Here is a 27,034-nt window from a genome sequence, read left to right as displayed (position 1 = left end):
TCAAAGCCAGTACCAAAAACAAAAACATGCAATTAGCAAGTAGATGATTTTAAGGCTTAATTACCTCATCAACTTCAGACTACCATTTCAGTGTCTGCACATGTGATTCCTGGCGGGAAAATATACGCGAACAGTAGTAAAACAATCAAGGGAATGAAGACTACGTTAATCCAGAAATTTACCAATTTGATCCTCCACATCGTTTGTTCTTATAAGAAATAGATCCTCCACATCCTTGAACGGATATGATACAATAGAAAATGTTATTTAATATAATAAAGTATTCTGGGAAAGGAAAAGTAGAATAACCATAAAAGCAAATTGGTAAGAATTGGATTACCAATTATTCGGTTTTCAGTGAAGTGTGACAAATAGAAGGATGTAAACTGCTTACAAATCTCTCTCTCTCTCTCTCACACACACCACACACACACACACACACACAAAAACAACAACAACAAAAAAAACATAACCAAACCTCTATAGACTATAGCAGAACATTGAACATCAATCCCCCAGCAAAAGCTGATTACCTCGAAAGTTCTACGATGAAAGCAAAATCCCACATATGCCAGCATGTCTACTGTGCAGGATAAAACAGAACTTGTAGCTATAGCCTATAGTGATACAATAAAAGTACTTGTTACCATTTCACACAAAACAAGCACAACTAACTAGCTAGCTAGAGCTACAGGTCTAATGTTTACATTGTTGCCAAGATCTATAGGTAATTATCTGAGACAAATGCCTCCCACTCTTCATGTAGTTCATCAATTTTTCCTTGCATGTAACTGGTCTATTTTTTCCCTCCCCGCTGATACGAAGGAAAAAAAGTTATAAATAAATAATGTACATCAGTCTATATATAGTCACTCTTAACACATAAGATAATATCCATATAAAAAAATAATAATAAAGAAACAGTGATTATTACCTTGGTTAGAACACATTGATCTTTTAATTAGGTCCCTCAGAAACCGCATAACATTGTAAACACACTTGTGCTTGTAGGTTATTTTGGAGCACCCTAGAAATTAGTTAAAAATATTTAGTTTGCAGCTGATAGAACTACATTAACACAAAATTGATTTTTTTTTTTTTCAAGCAATTAACAAGCTATATTAACTTAACACACCGTCATTTTTCCAGGTCCTGACTTATTTCTTCAATGATTGAAAACTTTTATAGCAGCACTTCATTTTTTTTATTTTTTTTATTTTTAGGTGAAGGAGGTCAGACTTTATTTATAACTACGAAAACTTCAGGTAGTACAAAATTCAGAGACTATGACATCTTGAATAAAAGAAGAAACATTAGACCAGGAATACTACTTACCATTAGTATTTGCATAAGATGCCATCAAATTAGCAGCCTTATTAGCTTCTCTTTTGACATGAACAACTCAAATACTGGGGACTAGCTCCATAGCTTGAAAGCTGTCTTCTAAAGTCGACCCAAAACCGAACTGTTAGAGCGAGAGAACTGATTAAGTTGATGTTGCAACACAGCACAATCTGTTTCAATAATAGCACTATAGCAAAATGACAAGCATGAATCACAATCCTCCTATATATATTACATATATCAATACTGAGATGTCATGTTTCTAACAGTTAGAAGAAACTCACTTGTTCACAGCATGCTTCCTTTAATCTTCGTTTCTATGCTCTGATTAATGGACTCCACGAATTATATCGTCTCTTTTACTGGATGCACAATCGTTAACATCCCAATGATAGCTGCATAACATGCCAATCCCAACAAGTAAATATCATATGGCTGACTAAAAGTGAAAGAAACAAAAAAGCAAGAGATACATCTAAATTAGGCATCTGACAAGGTATGCATTCAATTAAACTACTTAATTACCCAGAATTGTTAAGGGACAAAAAACATTTGAACATTCCGTGATTTACACAACTTGTCCCGCACCATGAAGCAGTAATAAGAACAGGATCAACGAAACTAATCAGGCTAGCTTATTTAGCATGCTTGATTTCTCCAACACATAAAGAGAGCCATTCTGCAACTCGGAATACTTTTTAACAAGCCAGCTATTTAAAGGTCAGCATTAGCTTACTGCAGTTTCTTTTTCACTATTGGCCTACCCTTGCTCCCTCTGCTTTACTATACAAGTTATTGATATTGACCTGCAGAAGATATTCAAGAAAGAAAAGCCAAAGAAAAACTAAGATAGTATTTGCAGTAGTGATATATATATATATATATATATATATATATATATATATATATATAGGGCCCTTCTAGTGAGGGGTCTCTTTTTTTGGTCATTTTAAGGGATAACTTATTAAACCCACTTTTCAATCACATATCTACATCTCATCCATTCAGTTTTTAGGTATATATGAGTAGATCATCTCTGCAAATTTTTAGCCAAATTGATAATCGTTAGGACATTCATAACTGCGATTTACAATTATGGACACGAATGGTTCAGGTTGGACAGATTCGGTTCGTCCATTGATTTAATCTTGTTCGATACCTTAACAAACATCAATTTGGCTGAAAATTTGCATAAGTGATCTATACATTAGGACCTAAACACTGCACGGTCGAGATGCCGAAATGTGATGGAAAAGTGGGTCCCACAAGAGATTCACACGCATACACACAGTCCTTCTTGGCTAAGGACGTCCTTACCTAAGCTTAGATACGGATTTCCAGTTTTTGGCCACTTTTTTTTATCACATATTCACATCTTAACCGTTCAGTTTTTAGGTCCTCATGTATAGATCATCTTTGCAAAATTTCAGCCAAATTAATGATTGTTAAGGCATTCAAAACTGTAATTTACACGAACGAACCGAATCTGTCGAACTGGAACCTTTTGTGTACATTGTTATAAATTGCAGTTTTAGATACCTTAACAATCATCAATTTGGCTGAAATTTTGCAGAGATGATCTATACACTAGAACCTAAAAACTAAACGGTTAAGATGTGCATATGTGATCAAAATATGGCCAAAAACTTGAAATCCGTTCCATAAGCTTAGGTAAGGATATCCTTACCTGAGAAAGTGTGTGTGTGTGTGGCCAAAAACTTGAAATCCGTTCCATAAGCTTAGGTGAGAAAGTGTGTGTGTGTGTGTGTGTGTGTGGAGGGTCCTTCTACTAAGGGATCCTTTTTTTGGTCTTTTCTAGAAATAGGGCATTAGACCAACTTTTTGATTACATTTCATAATCTCAACCGTTCAGTTTTTAGGCCCTAATGTATAGATCACCTCTGCAAATTTTCAGTCAAATCGGTTATCGTTATGGTATTGAACTAGATTAAATCAATGGATGAACCGAATCTGTCCAATCTGAACCATTCATATATAATTGTAAATCGCAGTTTTGAATGCCTTAACAATAATCAATTTGACTGAAAATTTGCATAAGTGATCTACATATTAGGACCTAAAAATAGAACGGTTGAGATGCCAAAATATGATAGAAAAGTTGGTCTAATGGCCTATCCCTAAAAAAGACCCAAAAAATGGATCTCTCACTAGAAGAGCTCTGTGTGTGTGTGTGTGTGTGTGTGTATTTATTAACCAACCAACAAAACTACTTGTTACAAATAACATCTTGTTGTTTCAAACATATAAATGTTGACTAATCTGACTAACATTGAACTTGGTAAAATGAAATGGTTGAATAATTGAAAAATGAGATTATTCAGGAATAAACATTGAATGTCAAGATTAAGCATTGAATTTCTGGTAATTTTTTTAGTAATTTTTTATTATTTTTTAATTAAATTTAAATGATTATATTATTATTATTCCTTTTTTATAAAGAGGATCAAATGATTTCACTCCTACCCCCATAGTGACTCGAACCCATGACCTCAATCTTAGGTAGTGGGTGCTCTAACCACTGAGATAACACTATTATTATTATTAATTATTATATTATTACAACATAGTTACAACCGGTTTTTCAAATCGGAAGAAATCTTTTTTCTCTTTAAATATTTGTAACTTCGAATTTTCTTGTTCTTGATTCTCATCCAGATAATAAGTGGTGTGTGTGTGGACGGCCCTTCCACTAAGAGATCCCTTTTTTTGATAATTTTGAGGGATAGTTTATTAGACCCACTTTTTAATCGCATTTCGGTATCTCGATCGTTCAGTTTTTAGGTCCTAATATATAGATCACTTCTGCAAATTTTCAACCAAATTGATGATCGTTAAGGTATCAAACTAGATTAAATCTGGACGAACCGAATCTGTCCAACCTAAACCGTTGTTCATGATTGTATATCGCAGTTATGAATCCCTAACAATTATCAATTTGACTGAAAATTTGCGGAGGTGATCTACTCATATATGACTAAAAACTGAAAGGATGAGATGTGGATACGTGATCGAAAAGTAGGTTTAATAAGTTATCGCATAAAATGACTGGAAAAAAAAAATCCCTTGCTAGAAGGCCTTATATATATATATATATAATAAAGCAAGTGCAACTCATTTTTTTTACCTGAGAAATGATTATTCTCGGAAATGAATGCCATTAGCAGGTCTTCCTCTTTCGAGGATTTGCAGGAGGTTCGGAATGATGTTCTTCATCATCTTTATAGGAGAAGTGCACATCTTCCAAGTCTTCAATATTGCCAACATTGTCATAATCATTATGTTCATTCCTCATAGCTGCAGATGTACCAATATCTTCAAGGACTTCCTGTTCAGAGGTCGTGTATTCATCATGATATGGTGTTACTAGGTGGACCCCAAAGCTTTTGAAACGCATAGAACTTGTGCTACTATAGTCAACACTAACTCGACAGTAGACATATTTTACAGCAGGCGCAACAAAATCGTGATGACCCCATAAATGTGCCCAAGAATATCGATCAATGAATGTAGAGAAGGGGATGTATTGCAACCACATTTCATCTGACTCTATCTCTGTTGAATGAAGACTTACCGTATCCTCAAAGTCATTGATACGAATTTCGACTGTCAAATGACGTGTACCAGATATATTCTCTGTATATTCGACAGCACCACAGACAGCCAATCCTGAGTTAAACCAGTCGAGATTTTTAGAGATTGGAATAAAAAACTTATGCATCCCAGAAGCAATGCATGTTGGATAATCCTCCCCAAAGGGGGAGGAATATTTATATGAGAGTTCGATATCCTTCAAATCTTTTCTATAGTGGAAACATTTTGGAACTTCACTTCCTGTAAACACAAATCTGAATCTAAGTCTAGACCGATGATGAGTGAGAAAAAGAGAGCAAAAAGACTCCACCGGATTTTGTATGATACTTTTCTTCTTTGCCACATCATGAGCCAGAGTGCTATACAGTCTATGACAGTTGGACAAGTCCATTCGACAAATCGTATGTAACTCCTTGTGTTCCAAAATGTTTGATAACTGTGAAAATCTTTCTAGTGATACACAGCCCCTAGCATTGACCAACTCCACCTTTGGTGGAAGTTCTGGAATTTCTCGAAGCCTGTCACAACCACTCAAGTTAAGCTCTCGCAAGTTGACAAATTTGCTTAAACATGCAGGAAGACTAACAAAACTGTTTCTTGACAAATCAAGTAGTAATAATGCGGACACACAACCAAGACTGGCAAGGAATTCACTTTCTGCTAAACTACATCCTCCCAATTCAATTAGCATTAGCTTGGGAAGCGCCGGAAGAAACGATTCTGCACTCCAAGAAACCTCTGGAGTCACTTTAATTGGGAAGTCAACAAGTTTTGGGCATTCAGAGAAAGACACAAACTCAAGATGTCGCAACTCATAAATGCTGCATGGCAAGTTTGTAAGGTTTTCACATCCTTTTAAGTACAGATCTTCAAGGCCAATGAGATTTCCAATTGATGATGGCAATTCTCTGATACCAGAGCCGGATAGAATCATGAAAGTTAAGAATTCCATCTTGTCCACAATTTCAGGAAAATGCTTCAAGCTTCTGCAATCTTGAAGATTTATCTTTTGCATAGATTTCCAGCTGGCTCTCCTAGGAAACATTGCAAGTTTGTAGCATCCCACAAGACTCAAGTCAACAAGCTTATTAAGGGATCCAACCGAAGGATCAACCTCAACTAAACTTGTACAGTACTTTAGATTCAAGTTCTCTAAGTTTGGAAGTCCCTCAAAGTTGACCACTTTTGTTAGGAATTTGCAGCCTTCCAAATTCATAGTTTTCAAATTTTGCAAGTTCTGTGAAGGAAAAAGAAAGAAAGAATGAGATCCAAAAGTTATTGTACACTCCTATGCACCTGAGTGACTATAAATAGGGTATCTCATTTGGTACATTAATGTGCTTGATACATGCTGCTAATCTTCATGCACATTAATATACCAAATGAGATACCCTATTTATAGTAGTGGCAAATGTAATGGCAGACCAAGTCCTTGTAGTGGTAGATAAAGGAAGGTTGGTCTACCACTACAAGATGCTAATCTACCACTGCAATGATCCGGTCTACCGTTGATCTATCCAGAAATAATACATGACGGACTTTAATTGGATCACAACAACTTTCTTTATGAGATACTTTTGTCCGGTATGTAGTTTGGACACACCCTCTCCATACTCTATATCTCTCGTTACATATTGTTGTGTAATGATTCGGATCTTGATGGCACAACTATATGTAATGAGAAATACAGAGAGTTTGGACATCAACATAATGAAATGAGAAATATGTAAAGTTTGGAGGTAATGTGTGTCCATACTACAGCTTCTTGTTTGGACATGCATTTCCATCAATAACTCCCTTAAAAAAACTCAAAACATTATTATCAATAAATAAATCTCTTGACATAAAATTGGACGAATTAAATTCAAGTCACAGACCTTAAATCCATGTCCGAGTTGTGACATGCAGCTGTAAGGCATGTTGAGTTTTATAAGTTTCCTTGGATTGAAATTAGATGGCAGGGATTTCAATGGACATTTTGGCCAATCAAGGAACCTCAACTCGTTTGGAAGATACTCGACTTCCCCAGTAAAGGATGCATTGCAATTTATGAAAATTTGAAGATTTTTCATCTTTGAGAAGCTTTCAGCATTCAAGTGTATCTCATATGGTTCAGCCAACTTCACGATGATACCTTTAATTTTGTTTGTACCCTGTAAAATGAACAAGCAATAGTATTAACAAGGAAAATTTTTTGTCAAATGAAAATGAAAGTCTACTGAAAATAAAATTATATACTTTCTCAACAATTAATCGATTTGTAATCTTAATAAGGTCTGGATTATATTCAGGCTAATTGGTGAGGAAGATTCAAAAGGGATCTCTTCCCACATAGAGAAGAAAAATACCGCTGGTCTTTCTGAGAATATATGAATTTAAATAGATGCTAAACGGATAGCAGCATCCTTATAACCAATTTTGGTTAAAACAATGGACTTTTGGAAAAATGATGTAATCGTTAGAATAATCAAATTCAAAAAGATGCCCAAAATAGATACCAAACTTTTTTTCAAAATAATAATGATGATGATGATGAAGAAGAAGAAGAAGAAAAGAGATCCCTCTTGTAAAGTATCACTTACTGTGTTTTCAGTTAGAACATGATGTACATCCTCTTCAAACCATAATCTGCTACGCTCGCCAGGCTCTCTTGGTGATTCTTGGCGAACTATATCTTTACCCATTTCTTCCAGCAAGTCATGCATCCATATATGATTTTTGTTATCAATATTTAGGAGGGCCTTTTCTGCGAGTACTTCAATACCATAAAAAGGGTTGAGGTCACAACCTTCCAGTATTTGTACCACATAGCTCTTGTCTTTACCTTTGAAGAAACATGCAATGTCTAGGAAAACTTCTTTCACCAGAACATCTAGTTCATCATAACTGATTTTGAAAATTCCTTGAATCTCTTGGTTGGGAACTCTTTTGTAACTATCCAATGCTGCTTGCCATTGATTTGTACTTCTACCACATAGATGTGAACCTAAAATTATCAAAGCTAATGGAAGACCTTGACCATATTGTACTACAGTACTTGCTAGTTCCACATAATCATATGCCGGCATATTTCTGGTGAAAGCATTCCAACTGAAAAGCTCTAAAGCTTCATGATGATCTAATTCCTTGACCTTGTAGATTAGATGAACATGATGAGCAGTTAGCAAATGCTTATCTCTTGTTGTTATGATAATTCTACTGCCCGAGCCAAACCAATCACGCTCTCCAACCAATTTGTCTAACTGGTTTAATTGATTCACATCATCAAGAATCAAAAGGATCCTTTTGTGGCGCAACCTTTGCTTTATCACACTAATCCCACTATCAACATTGGTCACCTTCAATTCTTTCCACCCTAAAATCGTAGAAAGAAGACAATTTTGTAGTTCCACTAGGCCTCCATAAGGAATTGATCTTTCTCTAACACTTTCCAAAAAGCACCCACCTTCAAACTTATGAATGATTGAATTGTACACAGCTTTAACAATTGTGGTCTTACCTATACCACCAGTTCCCCATACCCCTATCATGCGAATATCAGTCTCCCCTACACATAAGAGCTCATTCATATCTTGCAAACGAGACTGTATTCCAACTGGGTATTTCGCCACATTCAAATATGTACAATTTACTACTTGTAGTGAAACCACTTCAACGATATCATGAATAAATTTATATTCATGCCTGCAAGTGTTAAAGCATATCAAACATTTAGTGAAATAGAATTTTACCATATGTAAATACAGTATAAACTTAAAAGACCTAAGTACACTTTCTAGTTGATGACTAGGTAGACCTTCTTATTGGTCAGGTGATGCTAACTATATAACCAGTGGGTGCTATGGTTTATCCTTTCTGTCTCAAATTTCTGGCAAATGTCATTCCCAGTGCTTCAAGTTTATACAAATAATAAATAACCACATTTATTAGTTTAATCAAAATGACTACAGGACTTACATTAATATTTAATCAAAGTTATAAAAAACAACAGATAGGTACAAACTAAACCACAACTAATAGAGTTACCTAAGACTCTAGAGTTAATACCACCATCAATACAAGATTAAGCACTCAACAAAAGGCAAATAAAGAAAGAAGTTGCAGGGAATACAATATCCTCATTCCAAATGGAGGAGCTATCAGTTGCATTGCAGTAGCAGAAACTGCATTCAATGTCGCTTAAGAAGCCACTCAATAAGTTGTTTGTCTTGGCAAGTTTGTTTGCGAACTTTTAAGTATCTCCAACAATCTGTTCACCAATATAGGGCAAAAAATTGGGCACTAGTTCATTTAGAATTTTATGTGACAATATTATATTTAGAAATAAGGACTCCTATTCTATACGTTAATCCATAGGTTCTAAGATGTTGGATGATCAATTTAGAATTGACTATCCTGTGAGGCAATGTACTTCACATCTGGGATAGAACATTGGTCAACAATAGGAAATGAAGCATGAAAGGTTCTAAGACGTTGGATAGTCAATTTAGCATTGACTATCCTGTGAGGCAATGTACATCACATCTGGGATAGAACATTGGTCAACAATAGGAGATGAAGCATGAAAGCTTACCATGTTTCAGGTGTCATCATCTTCTTATTGTAAAGGTGCCAATAGTTTAGGTATCACAAGATATATTGTGTGAGGAAAGACGGACTTTGACTATGTCTCAAGGTCTAGCATCTTCTGTATGTAGGGTAATAACTCTATAGTCATTGCTCAGGTCCTAGAGACTCACACAAAAGTATATGAACGTATAACAACGAATCTATACCTTTCGGTCAATGAAACTAGATATCCTTATGAGTCACAGATGACCTATATATCTCTGAAATTTTTTGCCAAAGTATCTATTGATCAAGCAAGGATTCTAGAGAACCGGCTTCCACTTATAGAGTTCAATCCTTGAGTAATCTCCCAATCAAACCCTCTAAGTGTTCTCTAAGGAATAAGGCTGATCTGCTTTAGTTGCTTCCCAAACAATCGATCAAAGCTTCTAGATTGTGGTGTCCTCAAAATTAATCAAGCATCTTTTTACCGGGAGCAAAGAGATCAATCAAGAAGGAGACATCACAATAATGACTCTAAAGTTGTGTTCAAGCAAGCAGGGGACAAGGACAAAAAGACTTGGTTTCTGATTCTTGCAGATTGTGTTCGAGTTCTTTGGAGCTTGTTTGTGATCAGAGAGTTCCAAGATTGGAACTTCAAATGATATTGTACTCGATTATTCAAGGATCTTGACAGACCTTCAGTTACATTCTATTCATTAAATATATAGTTGGATCTTCGGTTGTATTGTACGAACAGCCACATGCTATTGGTGATTGGATAATTCTACTGAGATCTAGGCATCACACAGTTAAAGATCATATATGCATGCTCAATATATATTAAGAAAAATAATCTGGGTCTTCTATAAATTCTGCATTCTAGAATCCAAACAAACAGAGAGAGGGGGCCAAAACATGTTGATAGCATCAAATAATCCAGTTCTGTAATATATGATTGGAACCGTACCTGTCAGCTAAGGTCCACCCAGACAGATTGGCTGCTTCCCTTAGAGCTTTCTTCCATCTCAACACCTTCTCCATATTATTCTTGAATCTGCATTCATGGTAAGCAAATGCCTCACCAAAGCAACCAGTTTGGTTCCGTACATCGGACGGCTCCACTTTGTAAAAAATTGGCCAAACCATTTGTTGCTTTGATTCTTTGCATTGGAGGATCTTAACCAGTTCGTCCAAGCACCAAGTCGATGATGCATAATTTTGTGAGATTACAATGATAGAACTCCTCGACTGTTCAATGGCTTTGAGAAGCGCCAATGATATATCTTCTCCTCTTCTAAGGTCATCATCTATGAAGGTCGTAATTCCCTTCTGAACCAAATTGTTGTACAGATGATCTGTAAAGTTGTGGCGTGTATCTTCACCCCTGAAACTCAGGAAGACATCATATTCCGATGAGATGGTGGAAGAAGAAGAGGAAGAGGAAGAGGCTCCTTGAGTAATGATCAAAGAACACATATTGATTGGGTGCACGAGAGTTGAGAGTTGAGAGTTGAGAGTGGAGAGTTGGACACCTTGTTTATATAGTCGAAGCAGCTCGTTGCTCCCAAAGCATTTCCCGGTACTTTCATTCTTTCAATGCATAGTCGCATACTAATGTGGAAAAGTCATAGAAGATGCGAATGAACCCGCTTGCTCTTTCTTTTTTTGTTTTTTGCGGTTTTTTGTACTCTCCTATTTGGGCGGTTACCTTCCCAAGTAAAGTGATTATATGGACCAAAACGTCCAGAAGTATCCCTAAGATTAAAGTTTCGCTCTTGGTACCCTTTCTTAGGGGCATGACTATAATTGGATTTCGGAATATGCTCTGTTTCCACGGATCTCGAATTCTAGTTCTTCACAAGGATATTGTCATGCTTTTCAGGGACATTCATATTTCCAATAAGCTCATGAAACCTTGTGATCCGTCCTGCAGTACCATCGATTCGATAGTTCTTAGCAACCATCAATGCAGAAACTGGGAAGGTAGAAAGTCTTCTCAATCAACATCGCATCTGTGATCTCTTTACCACAGAATTCCATTAAGGATTTAATGCAAATTGCTTCCGAGTTGTAGTATCACAGTAGCAGAGGCTATGTCATCTCACTTCTAGGTCAAGAAGCAGGGAGTCACAGACGTTGCCAAATCTTTCTTCGAGTGAGACCCACAGTCTTCTGGAGTCTTCTTCATTCATACACTCGTACTAGAGCGAATCATCCATAAGACGAGTCATTAGGATGATGGCTTTCGCCTTATTTGCCTCTAAGGCTGCTCTATTTGCTTCCAAAGGTTGAGCTTACTCAACAGTTAGCACGTCCTGGTTAGGCTCAAGAATCGTATCCAGAATTCCATCGGCCTTGAGATGCTGGCGGACATCACGAACCCACCTATGATATCCAGAGCCAGATGTTCTCAATGGAGCAAAGTCCAATTTGTTCAGGTTACTCATCCTGAAAGAGAACAAGAAAAATGATCAGTTTCGGAGAGGAAAAGGCTACCACGAAAACATATAAAATTTATGAGCATAATCGCTCCCAAGAAATTAGGAATTTCTTAGCGTAATCTCTTCCAAGAAATTCAATTCCAAGAGGTATTGGATTAGATCGAAACAATGATGTAAGTGGTCGATCATAAATTCTCTACAAACTCTAAGTTTGGAGATCTCAACAAGCTCAAAGCTTAGAGTGAGCACGAACCCCCACAGTTTGGCTTAATTGGTCTCCTCTATGATGAAGAAAGGGGGGTAGAAGAAGGGAGTTTGCAAGTCCCCGAGAAAAAGAAGAGAAATTGAATAAAAACTAAAAAAATGGAACTTTTAGTAAAAAATACCTTAAAATGGGTCGCCAGAAAATTTGGCCTGAAAAAGTCATTGGAAAATGGTATGAAAAGTCGCTGGAAAATAGTCGAAAAAGTCGCCAGCGGTGACCTGTCGCGGGAGCTAACGTGGCAGGGATGACGTAGCTGATGTGGCAGGCTGACATGGCTGAGATGACGTCAGCGGCTTGGGCTCCTCCCTTTTTTTTTTTTCTTCTTCTTCTTTTCTTCTCTCTACCGGTTAAAGTTGCAGCAGCAGTCAGGTGGCTGGTTCACCTGCTTTTAGGCAGGTTCTGCAGAAAATTTTTTCGGTTCTCGGATTCTGGGATCTAAGAGCTGCTGCTAACAAAATTTGGTAGCAATCGTCCGAAAAGTGATGAACCGGTAGAGAATTTGCTGCAGGTGGTTTGGAGTTTCCCGTGGTCGGTTCGGTAGGTTTCCGGCCAGTTTTGGTAGTTCTGCCGCCGCTTCAGAATTCTTGGGGTCGAGGCCTTTAAGTTGTGTGGCGGAGGCAGAAAATGTTTCAAGGTTTTGTAGTCAAATTTTGGGTTTTAACTATTTTTTTCAGGGTTAGGGCTTCGTGCTGATAACGTGTTTAAGGAAAACTAAATTGGAGAGAGAATTGAGTCGTACTTTCATTGATAATATGAGCCTCCTTATATAGAGAATTACAAGACATAGAATCAGAGTTGTACAAGGAAATGTAATCGTACAATTAATTTGATATCTATGAATATTTCTAATTCAAAACTCTATTATAACTAGGTCAAGTAACCTAGAGTTTTGGTCAGACACATATTCAAGATTTATTTACTTGAACACCAATTAAATTTTTTTTCTTTTCTTGAAGAAGGGTCTTTTATTGAAAGTTTCTGCATTATTGGGCCTCCTCTTACGCTGCCGCCCATTACACTCATAGCCCAACCTCCAAAAAAAAAAAAAACTAAAAAGAGGTCTCTGATGCAGTCCAATATAAGCAATCAAACTCGAAAACCTAAACCCTTGCCATCGCCTCCAACCTCTAATCCCTGACTCGGCCGCAGAGAGAGCAACCATGGTTGCCGTGAAGAAAACGAAGAAGACCCATGAGAGCATCAACAACAGGCTCGCTCTCGTCATGAAGAGTGGCAAATACACTCTCGGTTACAAAACCGTCATCGACTCTCTTCGCAGCTCCAAGGGTATTTACTTCTCCCATATGATTTGATTTGATTTTGGGTGATTTCAAGTTGTATATAATTGGGCTCAAATCAAATGCAGGGAAGCTGATCATAATCTCCAACAACTGCCCCCCTCTCCGCAAGTCCGAGATCGAATACTACGCCATGCTTGCCAAGGTTGGGGTCCACCACTACAATGGAAGTAAGTCCTCTTATCCCCCATAATATTTAGGTTCGCATCAGATTCACATGTTATTGGTACTAATTTTGTGTAACTTTATTTGCACTGCCTATAGGATTTATTATCAGGCTACACATCTCCGCTTAATTTCTTTCACTAGAAAACATATACTCGCCGAAATATGTACTTTTGGGTTCATATTTGTTTCACTGGCGTGATTTAGGAAGATAATATTTTTTACCACGAGAAATTGCTTTCTTGTAATAGGACTACTTAGCTTGCATGACATATATGGGTCAGTATCAGGTCACATCTCTCCACACATTGCTATGCATGAGATCTGTTAATTCTCTGCTAGTGAACTCCACCCACTGTACTAAAACTTGCTGCCAGGCAGCAAGGTTGTGTTGCTCATAACATTGACTTGTTTTTAGCACATTTTTTCTGCATCGGCTCATCTCACAAGCTCATTAGTGTAGGGAGGTAATTATGGTCTGTTTTTAAGTGCTAGTTATGTTGGTTTGAAGAAATCGGGAAACTAAAAGTTCTGCACACTGGAAGTTATTGCATTGTAACAACTTCTCCCCAAATTCTTCCCTAGCAGGCTGGTTTGCCTGGAAAAATTTTGCGCCTGGTTTAGTGGCCAAAAAATATTTCCCAGCCAACCTTATGATTTCCCTTTTTCTTTCTGCTTCCTCTCATTTTGTCTTTTAGCTGACATAAAATTATTCATATAAGCTGCATAGATAGTTACCTACTATATTTGTTTTCCATTTCTTTTTCAAAGATGTCACACCACTAATCAAATGCTTTGATTTCTATTCTCTTATTTTTTTTCCTTTTCTTTTTTTTATTAACTGTTCTGTTGTATTTTCAGACAATGTTGATCTGGGGACAGCATGTGGAAAGTACTTCCGTGTTTCATGCCTCAGCATTATTGATCCAGGTACTCTAAATGTTTATTCTAATTTTAAAGATATCATGTGTAACCTATGAGATATGACCAAATAGATGACTTGTCAAATGTTGTAATAATGTTCAGGTGATTCGGATATTATCAAGTCGCTGCCTGGTGATCAGTGAGAGGTGCTTTGGATATTGCTTCTAAATTAAGAGTAGTATTATTGTATCTCTAGGCTTCGTATCTCTATTTACCGAGGATGAAATACTTTTCTTTCTTTATAAGTTTCCAGATTCTTTTGATCTTATTTATTATGCGACTTGATGCATGGTGTTACCAGAACTCATTTGAAGTGGGGACAATTGCATTTTGGTTCCATTGTCTTTAAATTTTGCTATTCCTTCATTCAGAGATGTCCCTGGTTGCTTTAATATTAAATTATCAGTGGTTCTTCTGTTAGTTGTGAAAACCAAACTCCACTCTTACCTTATTGAAGAATACAATAGAGTAAATTGTTCTCCTCCCAAATAACCAGTTCCTTGATTTTGGTTATGATAGGTCATCTAAGCAACTCCTGTGACAATCAGCCTGTCCTATCTGCTGTGCTAAAATTTGTGGTTATGTTATTAGTCATCTGGGATTGGGTTTTCGCAAAGCTATATTTGAAGATAGGTTTCTCTGGTATTGTACATGACAAGTTGGTCATCGTAGAGTTGCCTAATACTGCTTTTCTTTATCCAGCTGCTATCCAGGTATTAGGAAGAAACTGATATTGAATCTAAAGAGAGGGTCGAATTTGAGTGCTGTGGATAGAATTTCACGAGACTGTCTCAATGATATTCATCCCAACTCTCTTTTTTGGTCATTGTTTTTAATTTTTCAGGTTCTTATTTTATTTTAGGCAAGAGTGAACTTCATTCAGAATCTCACCGAAAAGTGGAGCAGTTCTCTTCAAAGCAACTTGATCTTCAATAATAGTTCACGAGCCCTATAAATTATTGTGGCTCACTATTAGTAAGCTTACAATCAAAAAGCATGTTTAACTTAACAATGCTATCTTTTTTTCTTTTTTTTTGTAAGTTTTAGCTAGAGTAGTTTTAGTAGGTCATCAAACTTGAGTTGATACAAGTAAGGTAGATACAAAGAGAGGTGAGAGTTTCTCGGATCTATGTTTAGGGTTTCGAATTTTTTGCATCTCAACACTGCAAAGTGGTAGCGGCGGCAACACTTCCAGCGCAAAGGTGACGGTTCCAACCATTATCAGGCAACTGGTGTTATAATCCTAGGTTTCAAATCCCTTCATGACAACGCCCTCATCTTTTACGTTTATGTTGCCCGGTATATCTGCATAAGAACTTGCCATGCACCATCGATTCTGAAAATCTGTGATGGCCAGTGCACTGGTCAAGGAAGCAGTGGCTCTTGCCTGCAGTGCTCTAACAGAAACGCCGGCGCTGGCCGGTACCAAGAGATTAGCATTTATGGCCCTGAAAACGTACAGTAAAAAATCGAAGGCTGTGGTTTTGATCTTGAAGACTCAATCTATTTTTTTGGACTTCAACCCTACATTGGAACTCCCTCACCATGTAGGGCGGGGAAGTTGTTGGTCTCCCCTCTGAAAAAGAGGAAGGTTTGGCGGCCTGTTGGGGCTAAAAATAAGCATCAGGTGGTAGATGATAACCCATGGAAGCTCGAATATGCGGCATCGAAGAAGGTGAAGAGGCGCAAGTTCTCTAATGTGCAATGGTCTCCGGATATGGATGACGAGCTAGCTGGTCTTCTCTGGTGGCGGGTGACTTGGCAATGGTGATTGCTAGTGAGGATCTTGGGGAAGCCCCCTCTGCGTAAAGTGGTCCTAGGATTGTTTGAATAAGTTAGGGTGAACCAAACATTGTTTTGTTGATTACTTTCATGGTCAACAATACAGTAATTTCATCTAGGTTACTTTAGGGTGGTCTTTAATGGCTCAATTATGACGTAGCCGTAGAGGGTGAGTTATCATATGTGGTTACCTACTTTTTCATAATAATGAATTAACAATCATTCCCTTCAAAAGAAAAAAGTTTTAGCCAAAATTTTAATAAAAATAATAGAGTATCATTTCGCTCTCTCTATTTAAGTATTGAAGAGCCACCTAGAAGTCTATTTGCTAAAATGAATAGAAAACTCAATATACTCTCTCATTTAAGAATCAAGATTTAAAGACTAGCTAGGAGTAAGAAACACAAGACTAATAACTAAAAATGCTCTCTTCTCGGACTCTCGTACGAGAGGCTTCTCCGCGGCGGTTGGTTTCGACTGGTGGCGGCTTTGCTCCTTTGACAGGGAAAGGGGTCCTTGCTCCTCTCTCTCATCTAATTTGCGGTGGTGGCGGCGGGTTTATTCGTCGGTATCCCCTAAACGTGGGCTTTGGCCTTTTTCTCATTGCTATAGTTGTTGGATATGATGGCAGTGATAGGTGTGTGGCTGATCGGATCTGGGATCGGAGGTGCTTTGGAATGAGGGCAGGGGTCGTCACGCCCTATAGTGGTGGCTGCTTTGGTAGCAAAGACGACTGGTTTGGCATTCAGCGGTTGTCTGGGGATTTACCATTTGATGGATGTGATGGAGATCCAGGGGTTGATTTAGGGCTGGTTTGGCCTGAGATTGGAAGCTATCGTGTTGGGACGATTACTCTCTCGTCCAGCACAGCCAGATTTGATAGAAGTGGGATATTGGGCTCGGTGATGCCAGCTGAACAACGTTGCTCGTGGATGGCTTCGGCGACGAAACTTCTGGGCGGGGTTGTTGGTCGCTTTTGCTTTGGTGGCAGTAAAGGTGGCATGGCCATCGGCGACACCTTTGACGGGGATAGAGGCAGTGTAGGTGGAGTCGGCGGCGGGTCTTTGGCGGCGACAGAGATGGTGCTCCTAGGGCGAACTGGAGCTCTTGTTGGGGCTGGACTCAGTTGGGGTTGGGCCTGGTGTGCTAGGGTTCCTCGATTTTGGGCCTTGGTAGTGTGGGCCTGGCCTGATTGGTTTCATAGAAATGTTAGTTCTCTATTTTTCAAGATAGGTTTGAGTTCGCATCTTTTCTCACGAAAAGATGATGGGCTTTATTTTTTCTTTTTTTGAGAGAAGAGATCGCAAAAATTTAGTAACTCTGAGGGACGTTTTATTCAAGCTTCGGAGTACTAGGTTTTTGTTAGAATAAATGTGCGTGAACTTTCTAAAAGGTGGGTGTACTAGGGGTATGCTGGGTTCCTATTCTGTGTTAGAGTAGGATTTTAGGGTGTTCTAAGGAACGATTCTTTTTGTCGACTCCTTAGAGGTGTTTCGTTTTTGTACTGCTTGCTGAATCTATATAATAGGCTGAGCTCTTTTCATCAAAAAAAGAATCAAGATTTAAAAAATCTGCTAAAAATGCTTCAATGTGATAAATTATACAATAACTAAAATTTGAGAAATCGTCTGATGATTGTAACAATATTAATTGTTATCTTCCTGAATACGTCTGCATCCACTCGGATATTTTTTTGTTTTTCTCTCAAATATCAACTTGGTCTTCACTGTTTGAGTCTTTAAAAAAAAAATAGTGAATTATTATGAGTGTACGTGACGAAAGTCAAATAATATGTATAAGAACCATCACTTGCATTAATATAAACCATACTCAGAGGTCGACTATTGAGTGGCCACATGTGGATCAAATTCTAGTACAGGTGACATTCTTTTATTGTCTATTTAATTCCTTTCAGAATAGGAGAGGAAGAAGGAAAAGACTAAACAAATTGTTTACCAAGTAATCTAAAGTTGATATCACATTAGGTGTGGTTGATGATGACCCTAGACAAACATTGAGCCAATGCACGAAGTAGAAGCGAAGCTAAGGCAAACCCTTTGTTTCATTTCTTATTGGTAATGGGGGAATTGTGATGCATGATTGAAGCTATAATTAGGACTTATCTTTTGTGCTATATGATCCCCTTTTTCTAACAACTGTATTTTTAGTCATGCTTCATGCGTTGCATGGATTTTTAATGCTTCCCACTTGTAATGTTTACAACCTGCCTAGTTTAAGATAAATACAAAACAAATAACCAACGCATAAATATTTTTCCCTCTTGGAGGATCGGCAATGTCCATGCCACTCTTGGCTGGTGTCAATTATTATTATTGTGATTTTGTCAGAAACTTTAATGGAGATTAAACCCTTGACTTGACTTAATTTTAATTCAATTTTATACACTTCCCACCACGTAACCACCTAGAGTACAGCTGTTAATTTTGACACGACCCGATAACACGACTCGAAATTCGTGCGGATAAAACGGATTGAACCTGCATGATTAAAAAGCGGGTTAGTCGTGGGTCAACTCGTCATGACCCATTTAATATACGGGTCGGCCGCTGGCAACCAGTCAACACGAAGTGAATCCATATAACCCGACTATGCTATATTTCTTCTTGAAATTTTGGATGTTGAGAGTATTTGATTCTATGATTGAACGGTAGGAAATATTTTCTTTCATCATTATTCGATTTAATTGTTTACGAATTATATATAATTATTTATATTCTTCATCCACAAATTTTTAGTGAATTTAATCAATTAATGCATTTTTTTTCAGTTAAATGTCCAACATGACATGATCTATTTATTAAATGAGTTAAGCTGGTTGGAAAAGGGTAACCTGTTTAATAAATAACTTGGGTTTGGATTTAAATTTTCGACACTATTATTAAATGGGTTAAATTTGAGTTTGTCTTATGTGACATGATAAATACCTTGATCTGACATGAACCCAACACGACACGACCTATTGACATGATCACAATATGAAGAGTATCGCCAAAAAGAGAATTACATAACCAAAATATTCCTTAGAACAATAAACTAGGGTAACCAAAATACTAAATTTTCAAAGCAATACTTTATTGGTTTTTTTGGATAAGAGAACAAAAAGAACATAGTGCATCAATAAGGTTCAACTTCATATTCTCATATTCCCAATATTGATAGTACCCTTAATCATCCTGTATTCCCAATATTGGAAGCTTAATTAAAAAGATTATGTCTTTAGGATTCTGCATAATTTTTGTTATAATAATGAGTATTTCTATATTGAAAACTAAGAAGTATTCTTGATATTTTTTAATTAAAAAAATAATATATTATTTTTTGAGTATAAAATGTCATCCATTCATTATAATTTAGCAAGCAAGCAGTACACAAACGACATACCCCTAGCGGTCATCATAAAACGTCTAGAAACCAAAACAAGAAGCCAAATACCCCAAGTACACCCACCTTTTAATGCTATTCTAGAAAAATAATATATTATTGATAACGTAATATTTAATTATTATAAAAACAATCCAAGTCATTAATGAATCGGATTAAACTAAATCTATATTTGGTCCGTTAAATAAACGAATTAACCAATGATCATTAATGGATCAAATTTTTAATTCAAGCTCATTCAATAACCACAGATTAAAAAAGAATAAAGATTAAATTTCGATCAATTTAAAAATCTAAATATGAAATTCAGGCATTATTTCTCTCAGCTTGTATTCATCAGTTCTATTAATTGAGACATGAAGACAACCGTGTTGTCATGAGACATAGTGGTGGAGTTTTATCGGATTTCAAGTTCAAACAATTATTTATCTTGTCGCTAAACTCAAACGTACGTAAACCTCTCAATTTTTCAATTATTCTGTCTGTCCTCGTTGAGAGTCTTAGCGCCTAAATTAAACACAATTTGGCTTGATATTTAACATTTAAAAATTCATTTAATTGGAATTTTAGCTCGTGACAGGTATTCTCTGGAGTCCAGATTACGCAATCATTATTTTGTTTCTCTGGTCTCGCATTTACATTCCCTGCTGCCGGAAACACCAAAACACACATGAGCCCCCATGCACAACAACCCCCACGTGGCAGCACACGATCGAAGCATCCTCGTAGAGTCCCCCAACTACAAGGGACACACAAGTCCACACCGCAACCCACCATGTCTAAAATTGTCATTTCCATTTCCAACAAGCTTCCATCATAACAGCGTGCCTCTATGTCATAATCTCTCCACCCCCCACACTCCGTCCCGAATCCCCACCTTCTACCATATCAACGGCCCCAATCAGCGCCACGTCTGCACCCACACCATAACGCGGTGCAACCGCAGAGCAGCGTATCCGACTTCCCGCGGCTTTGCGTTGGAATCTCGCGATAATAAACGCGGTTGGTCGGGTAACGGAAGGAGGGGGAGTTGAGCGGAAGCGGTTTAAAGTCAACCGTCAGGGGCGTAATCGTCATTTCGGTCCGGCTCAAGTGGGTGTTTAAAAGAAAATTAGACGAGGAGTAGATGCATTAAATAATGTGGGATTAAGTTAAGTTAATAAAGCGATTAGTTCGTGAAGTGGATTGAATAAAGAGTTCAAGTCCGGGTCTTCTCTCACAGTGCTAGGAAAGGAGAGAGAAAAAAGAGAAACACCACACCAGAAGAAGAAGAATCTTCCTTCGAGCTGGGTCTGGTCTTAATCTTAAGGCCGTGTTTGGATCGCGGCTTTTCTACTCTGGTAGTCTCAAGTTTTGTGAAGTTCCGGGCTTTTTTTTTGGGATTGGCTTATCTGATTGGTGAGTTTTCTGGGGTTCTTACTTTGCTGCTGTAAAGGGTCTTAGAAGGTGCGGTTCTTGAAGGGTTTAATGGGTTGTGTTTAGTTTCTGGATTTGAATTGTTGGTGGGTGATATATGAGTTTTTGCAAAGAATGTTTTCCATTTCTTAAGAAGATAAGGAGATCTAAATTGTTTTCATTTCGTTTTGTTACGCCACTTTGTTTCATGTATTTTTGATATTTGTGATTGGGGGACGGAAAAGAATTGAACTTTTTCTGGTGGGTTTTCTACTTAGTTTTCAGGATTTGGGGACTGAATATATTGACTTGTTAACATTTCTAACATTCAGGTAAATATATTTGCAGGATTTTCATCAGAAGGCTGTCCATCCTTGCTGTTGGTCACCGATCTCTGTAGGCCTCAGTGGTGAAGCAATGTTTCATCGACTCTAATCTCTTGTTTTCAGAGAGAGAGATTATTGATTGATTGGAGGATAGAAGAGCCAACGTAAATTTTTACAACGTACTTTTATTGAGGTTGCATTCATAGTTCAAAAAGAAAGGAAAAGAAAGAAAGAAAGTAATTTTGGCTTTTATTGACAATCCTTTTGTCTTTAGAGGCTTTTGAATAACAAATTTTAGAGTAACAACTTATAGACATTCTAAAATCAATTGCTTGAGGATTACATTTCTATCAGGGTATCTTTTTTTGAAGGGTTCTCATTGTAAATCCTACAGGATAAGAATTTTAGTTTGAACTTATTGTAGTCTGGCTGGTCCTTCAGCTTTAAAATCCAGCAAAAGATGTATCGAGATAAAGTCTGATACTTTAGGCTGCTTTAGGTCCATGGGTGAGAGTGAGGCTGTCTTTAACAAGAATCTCTTTTCTTGCCTTGTTCTTTTTCTTAATCAGTCTTCTTCCTTTTTTCATTCTTGGTTATTAAGCGTTGGAACATGAATTTGAATCCAGTTTTGTTGATCTGCAGCTGCACCCAGTGGATTATAACTTATGCTCCTGTATTGAAGCCATATTTAACATCTGGGGATATTTGCATGCCAGAGTAAATGTCGTTTCGCAGTATAGTTCGGGATGTAAGAGATGGGTTTGGAAGTTTATCGAGACGAAGTTTTGAGGTGAGACTGCCTGGCCATCACAGGGGAAAATCACATGGTTCAGTCCATGAGCTGCATGATCACCCTCTTGTAATCCAGAATAGCCGCTGGGCTAGCCTCCCACCTGAACTACTTCGGGATGTAATAAAAAGGTTGGAGGCTAGTGAGGGTACGTGGCCTGCTCGCAAGCATGTTGTTGCTTGTGCTTCTGTATGCAGGTCATGGAGGGAAATGTGCAAAGAAATTGTCAAAAGTCCTGAATTTTCTGGGAAGATTACTTTCCCAGTCTCCCTGAAGCAGGTGAGAGTATGGTCTTGTTTATGATGCACTTGAGAGAGAGAGAAAAAAAAAAGAAACCAAAATGAACCTTCATTTGTCTTTTAATGTCATGACTTGTTTCTACCATTTGCGTTATATGTATAATTCTGTATGCACTTAATTGTTTCTTTTTAAATGAGAGATGGCTTTGATTTATATGGGTAGCTGACAAATTGTTGTATTACTGTCTTTTACAGCCAGGATCTCGGGATGGAACAATCCAGTGCTTTATCAAAAGGGACAAGTCTAATTTAACCTACCACCTTTACCTGTGCCTTAGCCCTGGTAAATCTCCAAGACAATTGTATTGGCACTCGAATTTTTAAGCTCAATGAGATATATCGATTGGTAGGACTTTTTAAGTATAATAATGATCTGGCAGGTTACTGTGAACACTGTTGAGTTGTGTTTAATTTCTCACATTCTATTAAGACCAATTTTATTGGTCAGATGTAGCCTCTATAGAGTCCAGCTGGGTAGATTTGATATCCAGCTCACGTATTCCATGGTTGCCAACTGTGCTAACTTGCCAATACCATTCCTGCTATGTATTTGTACTTGTGTCTGTTCTTGCAAACCTTTTTTTTTTTTTTTTTTGTGCCTAGTGCACCCGGCTCAGCTGGTGACTAGTGCACCCAGCTCATCAGCTGGATAGGCCTAGTTGGATTGGGAATTGCTAGTTTGGTCCTGTCAAGTGCCAACCATACCTGCCCAGTATTGGACCTGTAGTTAATTTCTGCCGTCTTTGCATGAATCCAGTTGTATGACAAAAACTGTACTGCATAAGATTTTATTTTAGGATCTCCTGTTGATCACTGGCATACTCTTGCAGCTTTGCTTGTTGAAAATGGAAAATTTCTTCTGTCTGCTAAGCGAACACGAAGAACTACTTGCACAGAGTATGTGATCTCGATGGATGCAGATAATATATCAAGATCAAGTAACACTTACATTGGGAAACTGAGGTGGGTTCTGTCAATTTTCTTTTATACGTGATTATATTCTATGCTGAAATTCATATATTAGTGACGCCAGAAAAGGCGACAATAACTGTAATGAAATATTGAAACATGTGCCATTCTGCAATCATTAATTGCAATCTACATGAACCTGTAATGAAAATATATGGGGGGCTTAGACTATGAAATTACTTCTTTTCTTTGTCACCCTTTATCCAAGGTGACTTACCAGTCAATAGTGTTACTAGGCTTGGTTTTAGAAGTTGTCCTGTAAAATATAATAAATAGGATGCTCATCAGTTTGATCTTTGTACTTGTCAGTTTATGTCTTTTTTGTTGTTGAAGGATCTGAAGGATATGCTTGGCTTTTGCTATTAATATTAATTGCTGGAACCTGTGTCTGCTAGTGAATTTTGATACTTAATGCTATTGGAAACTCAGCTAAACAAGTTTAATTTATAGATATGCAGTATTTCACCATACTTGAGTTGGTTTCATTCAGAGTTTATATAGTTTCCATCTGGTTTATACTAACCTGTATAAATCATTCCTCTTTGCTTCAGATCCAATTTTCTGGGCACCAAGTTCATTATTTATGATACCCAGCCTCCCTACAACAGTTCTCAGCTTTCCCCACCTGGCCGAAGTCGTCGGTTTAACTCAAAAAAGGTTTCTCCTAAGGTCCCTACTGGCAGCTACAACATTGCTCAAGTGACATATGAGTTAAATGTGCTCGGCACTAGGGGGCCACGCAGGATGCACTGCAGCATGCACTCAATCCCTGTCTCATCCCTTGAGCCTGGTGGCTCTGTCCCTGGCCAGCCCGAGCTTCTCCAGCGCTCCCTTGAGGACTCATTCCGGAGCATTTCCTTCTCAAAATCAATTGATAATTCAACTGAGTTTAGCAGTGCTCGATTCTCTGATATTGTTGGGGGGTCATCCCGTTATGAAGAGGAGGGAAAGGAGAGGCCTCTGGTTCTTCGGAACAAGGCACCGAGATGGCATGAGCAGTTGCAGTGTTGGTGCCTAAATTTCCGGGGGCGGGTGACTGTTGCCTCCGTTAAAAACTTTCAGTTGATAGCTGCTACGACGCAATCTGCTGCTGGTGCACCAACGCCTTCACAGCCTCCGCAGCCAGCCCCATCAGACCATGACAAGATCATACTACAGTTTGGTAAAGTTGGCAAGGATATGTTTACTATGGATTACCGGTATCCTTTGTCTGCATTTCAGGCCTTTGCCATCTGCCTGAGTAGCTTTGACACCAAATTAGCATGTGAATAGAAGAGATTATGGCAAGAAGTAGAAAGTGTAGTCCATCGGTTTCTTTTTCATCTTTTCTAGGACCTTCATCATATAGGTTGTGTTTGTTGTATCAAGTCACTGCAGAACAAAATCAGTGCACACTAGTGGAGGGGCCTGTTTCTCTCCCTCTATTTTTTTTTTTTTCTTAATTTCTTATTTTTATTTTTTTAATTCCTCTCTTCTGTTAAGACGTTATTGTTCTGTTATGTGTGCTTTGAAAGCAATAATCTAAAACTTTGTAGACCCTAGGATTAGCTGATTAGGGAAACAGATTGGACTCTTTTTTCTTTCCCTTTTTTTTTATTTTTTTGGAATTCGTGGAATTTTTATCTTTGTGAGACGGGAAATTAAATTTTGGGAAAAACATACAAACAGTACCCAATCTATGGTCGACTCTGAATTTCTGTACCCAAATTTTCAAAACTATCACTTTGGTACTTGAAGTTCGGACCCCGACACAACTTTAGTACCTGAAGCCGTTAACTCAGTAACGGCGTCTGATAGGTGACATATATTGAAGGGTAATTTCATCTTTTCATATTTAATTCATTATTTATATATTGTTTTTTTTTTTACGTTCTTCTTCTCTCTGTCTCTCTGTCTCTCTAACCATTATCAACGACCAAAAAAAAAAAAAATCTTCCAGCAGCCCCGCGCCTCCTCTCCAGCCCAGCGCCCCCCCCCCCCCCCTCCTCACCGCAACCCCTGCCGCGAAGCCCCACAGCCGGCCAGACCAGCACACCAGGTCGAGCGTTGCCCAGCCTCGCCTTGTGCATCGCCTAGCCCTACCCTCTGCGCGTACATCTCCCTCCGCGCTATTGCCCCAGCATCAGCAGCCCGCGCTTGCACAGCCCGCCCAGCGCAGCAAGCCAACAGCCTGCCCACCAGCGCCCACCCTCGATCTACCAGCAGGCGAAGGAAGAAGAAGAGAGAAAAGAAAAAAGGAAGAAGAGAGAAAGAGTGGAAAAAAAGAAAAAGAAAAAAAAAATTGTGACCCAGCCCAAAGAAAAGAAAAAAAGAGAGAAAGATGGGTGATGCCTGATCAAATCCAAGAAATGAAGTTAATTTGCCCCAATTCTGGGTTTCATTCTTTTGCCAATGGTCTGGAGAAGATGATGACAGAGTTAGGAGGAAGAAGAAGATGAAGAGAGCTTGAGGAAGAAGAAGAAATTTAGTGAAAGGACGAAAATACCCCTCAAAGTTTGATAGTTGACTAACTCCGTAACGGCCAACAGTGTTCTAGGTACTAAAGTTGGGTCGGGGTCCGAACTTCAGGTACCAAAGTGATAGTTTTGAAAATTTGGGTACAAAAATTCAGAGTCGGGCATAGGTTGGGTACTGTTTGTATTTTTTTCCCTTAAATTTTTCTTTAAATAATTTTTTATTCTAATGTTTGATAATATAAGAAAAGTTATCAGGAGCGGCAAAAAGAATAAACAAGTCTCTCTCTCTCTCGGAGAAACCCAAAAGGTTGGCGGTAGCTTTAATTAAAGGGGTTTTGTCCGTATGCCAAAAAACACTGTATTTTTTCCAAACAGACCAACAAGTTGGTATTGTGCTCATTTACACAAATCTTATAGGAAAATACTTTAAAATGTATTCATTTTTGGGATAGTGCCTAATATATCATATGTTGACTTTTTAATTAAAATTTTCATTTTTCTTGGAAAAACCTTTTTCTTGTTTTAGGGAAACGATATTTGAGAGAGAATTGCTGTATATTCTCATTGATAATAAAGGTCTCTTTATATAGAAGATTACAATGCATAGAATCTGAATCGTACAAAGAAAGGTAATCATTCAATGAATGGATATCTCTAAGATATTCTCCGAGATTATCTCTAATTAAAATTCTATTACCACCTAAACCTAGAGTTTGGGCTAGACACAATTTGGATTTAAGGGTTTTTGTCCATTTACCCCGTTTTTAGATATTTTTTTCCCATTTACCCCAGTAAGTTTTTTTAATTCTCTTTTACCCAAAACACTCTAAGGAGGTATTCCTTAATACCCCATTAAGATTTTGTTTTTTGTTTTTTATTTTTTTAATACCATTTTGCCCTTACCTCTTTGTTACTTAGAGAGAGAGAGAAAAAAAAACCATAGGAGACTTCGCCGATTGCTGTATTCCAGTTACCGGTCGCCGAAATCCGATCAACTTTCTCCAGATTCCGGTCA

The 27,034-nt window shown here is 37.9% G+C and overlaps 3 protein-coding genes across 10 annotated transcripts; 2 read left to right on the top strand and 1 right to left on the bottom strand.

The window, feature by feature from the left end:
- The first annotated feature begins 397 nt into the window (after positions 1–397).
- On the top strand, positions 398–25,090 carry LOC112171993 (tubby-like F-box protein 8). 5 transcript variants are annotated; one of them, XM_040507939.1, is made up of 6 exons: positions 398–415; positions 21,631–21,669; positions 22,148–22,574; positions 22,790–22,877; positions 23,425–23,557; positions 24,115–25,090. In XM_040507939.1, exons 3-6 carry the CDS (start codon positions 22,227–22,229, stop codon positions 24,833–24,835), a joined length of 1,290 nt encoding a protein of 429 aa, XP_040363873.1. In that variant the 5' UTR covers positions 398–415; positions 21,631–21,669; positions 22,148–22,226; the 3' UTR covers positions 24,836–25,090. The 5 variants fall into 5 exon arrangements, with proteins under 5 accessions (XP_040363873.1, XP_040363872.1, XP_024164913.1 ...); XM_040507938.1 differs by lacking the exons at positions 398–415; positions 21,631–21,669 and adding exons at positions 20,930–21,182; positions 21,528–21,628 and having other exon boundaries at positions 22,147–22,574; XM_024309145.2 differs by lacking the exon at positions 398–415 and adding an exon at positions 20,930–21,182 and having other exon boundaries at positions 21,528–21,669.
- Positions 627–11,020, bottom strand: LOC112171270 (TMV resistance protein N-like). 4 transcript variants are annotated; one of them, XM_040507932.1, is made up of 9 exons: positions 10,475–11,020; positions 7,539–8,640; positions 6,834–7,109; positions 4,490–6,193; positions 1,870–2,150; positions 1,629–1,739; positions 1,336–1,531; positions 935–1,027; positions 627–814 (listed from the first exon to the last, which is right to left on the bottom strand). In XM_040507932.1, the coding sequence occupies exons 1-4, from the start codon at positions 10,981–10,983 to the stop codon at positions 4,523–4,525; spliced, it is 3,558 nt and encodes a 1,185-aa protein (XP_040363866.1). In that variant the 5' UTR covers positions 10,984–11,020; the 3' UTR covers positions 627–814; positions 935–1,027; positions 1,336–1,531; positions 1,629–1,739; positions 1,870–2,150; positions 4,490–4,522. The 4 variants fall into 4 exon arrangements, with proteins under 4 accessions (XP_040363866.1, XP_040363867.1, XP_040363868.1 ...); XM_040507933.1 differs by having other exon boundaries at positions 1,336–1,465; XM_040507934.1 differs by lacking the exon at positions 1,870–2,150.
- On the top strand, positions 13,306–14,966 carry LOC112169054 (60S ribosomal protein L30). Its single transcript, XM_024305997.2, has 4 exons — positions 13,306–13,500; positions 13,580–13,681; positions 14,538–14,606; positions 14,703–14,966. Exons 1-4 carry the CDS (start codon positions 13,374–13,376, stop codon positions 14,741–14,743), a joined length of 339 nt encoding a protein of 112 aa, XP_024161765.1. The 5' UTR covers positions 13,306–13,373; the 3' UTR covers positions 14,744–14,966.
- Positions 25,091–27,034: the final 1,944 nt, after the last annotated feature.

This window comes from Rosa chinensis, chromosome 6 (genome assembly GCF_002994745.2).
Source record: "Rosa chinensis cultivar Old Blush chromosome 6, RchiOBHm-V2, whole genome shotgun sequence".
Taxonomy (NCBI): Eukaryota; Viridiplantae; Streptophyta; class Magnoliopsida; order Rosales; family Rosaceae; genus Rosa; species Rosa chinensis.
Note: the sequence above shows the minus strand (reverse complement) of the source record. Positions and strands in the feature narration are given on the sequence as shown.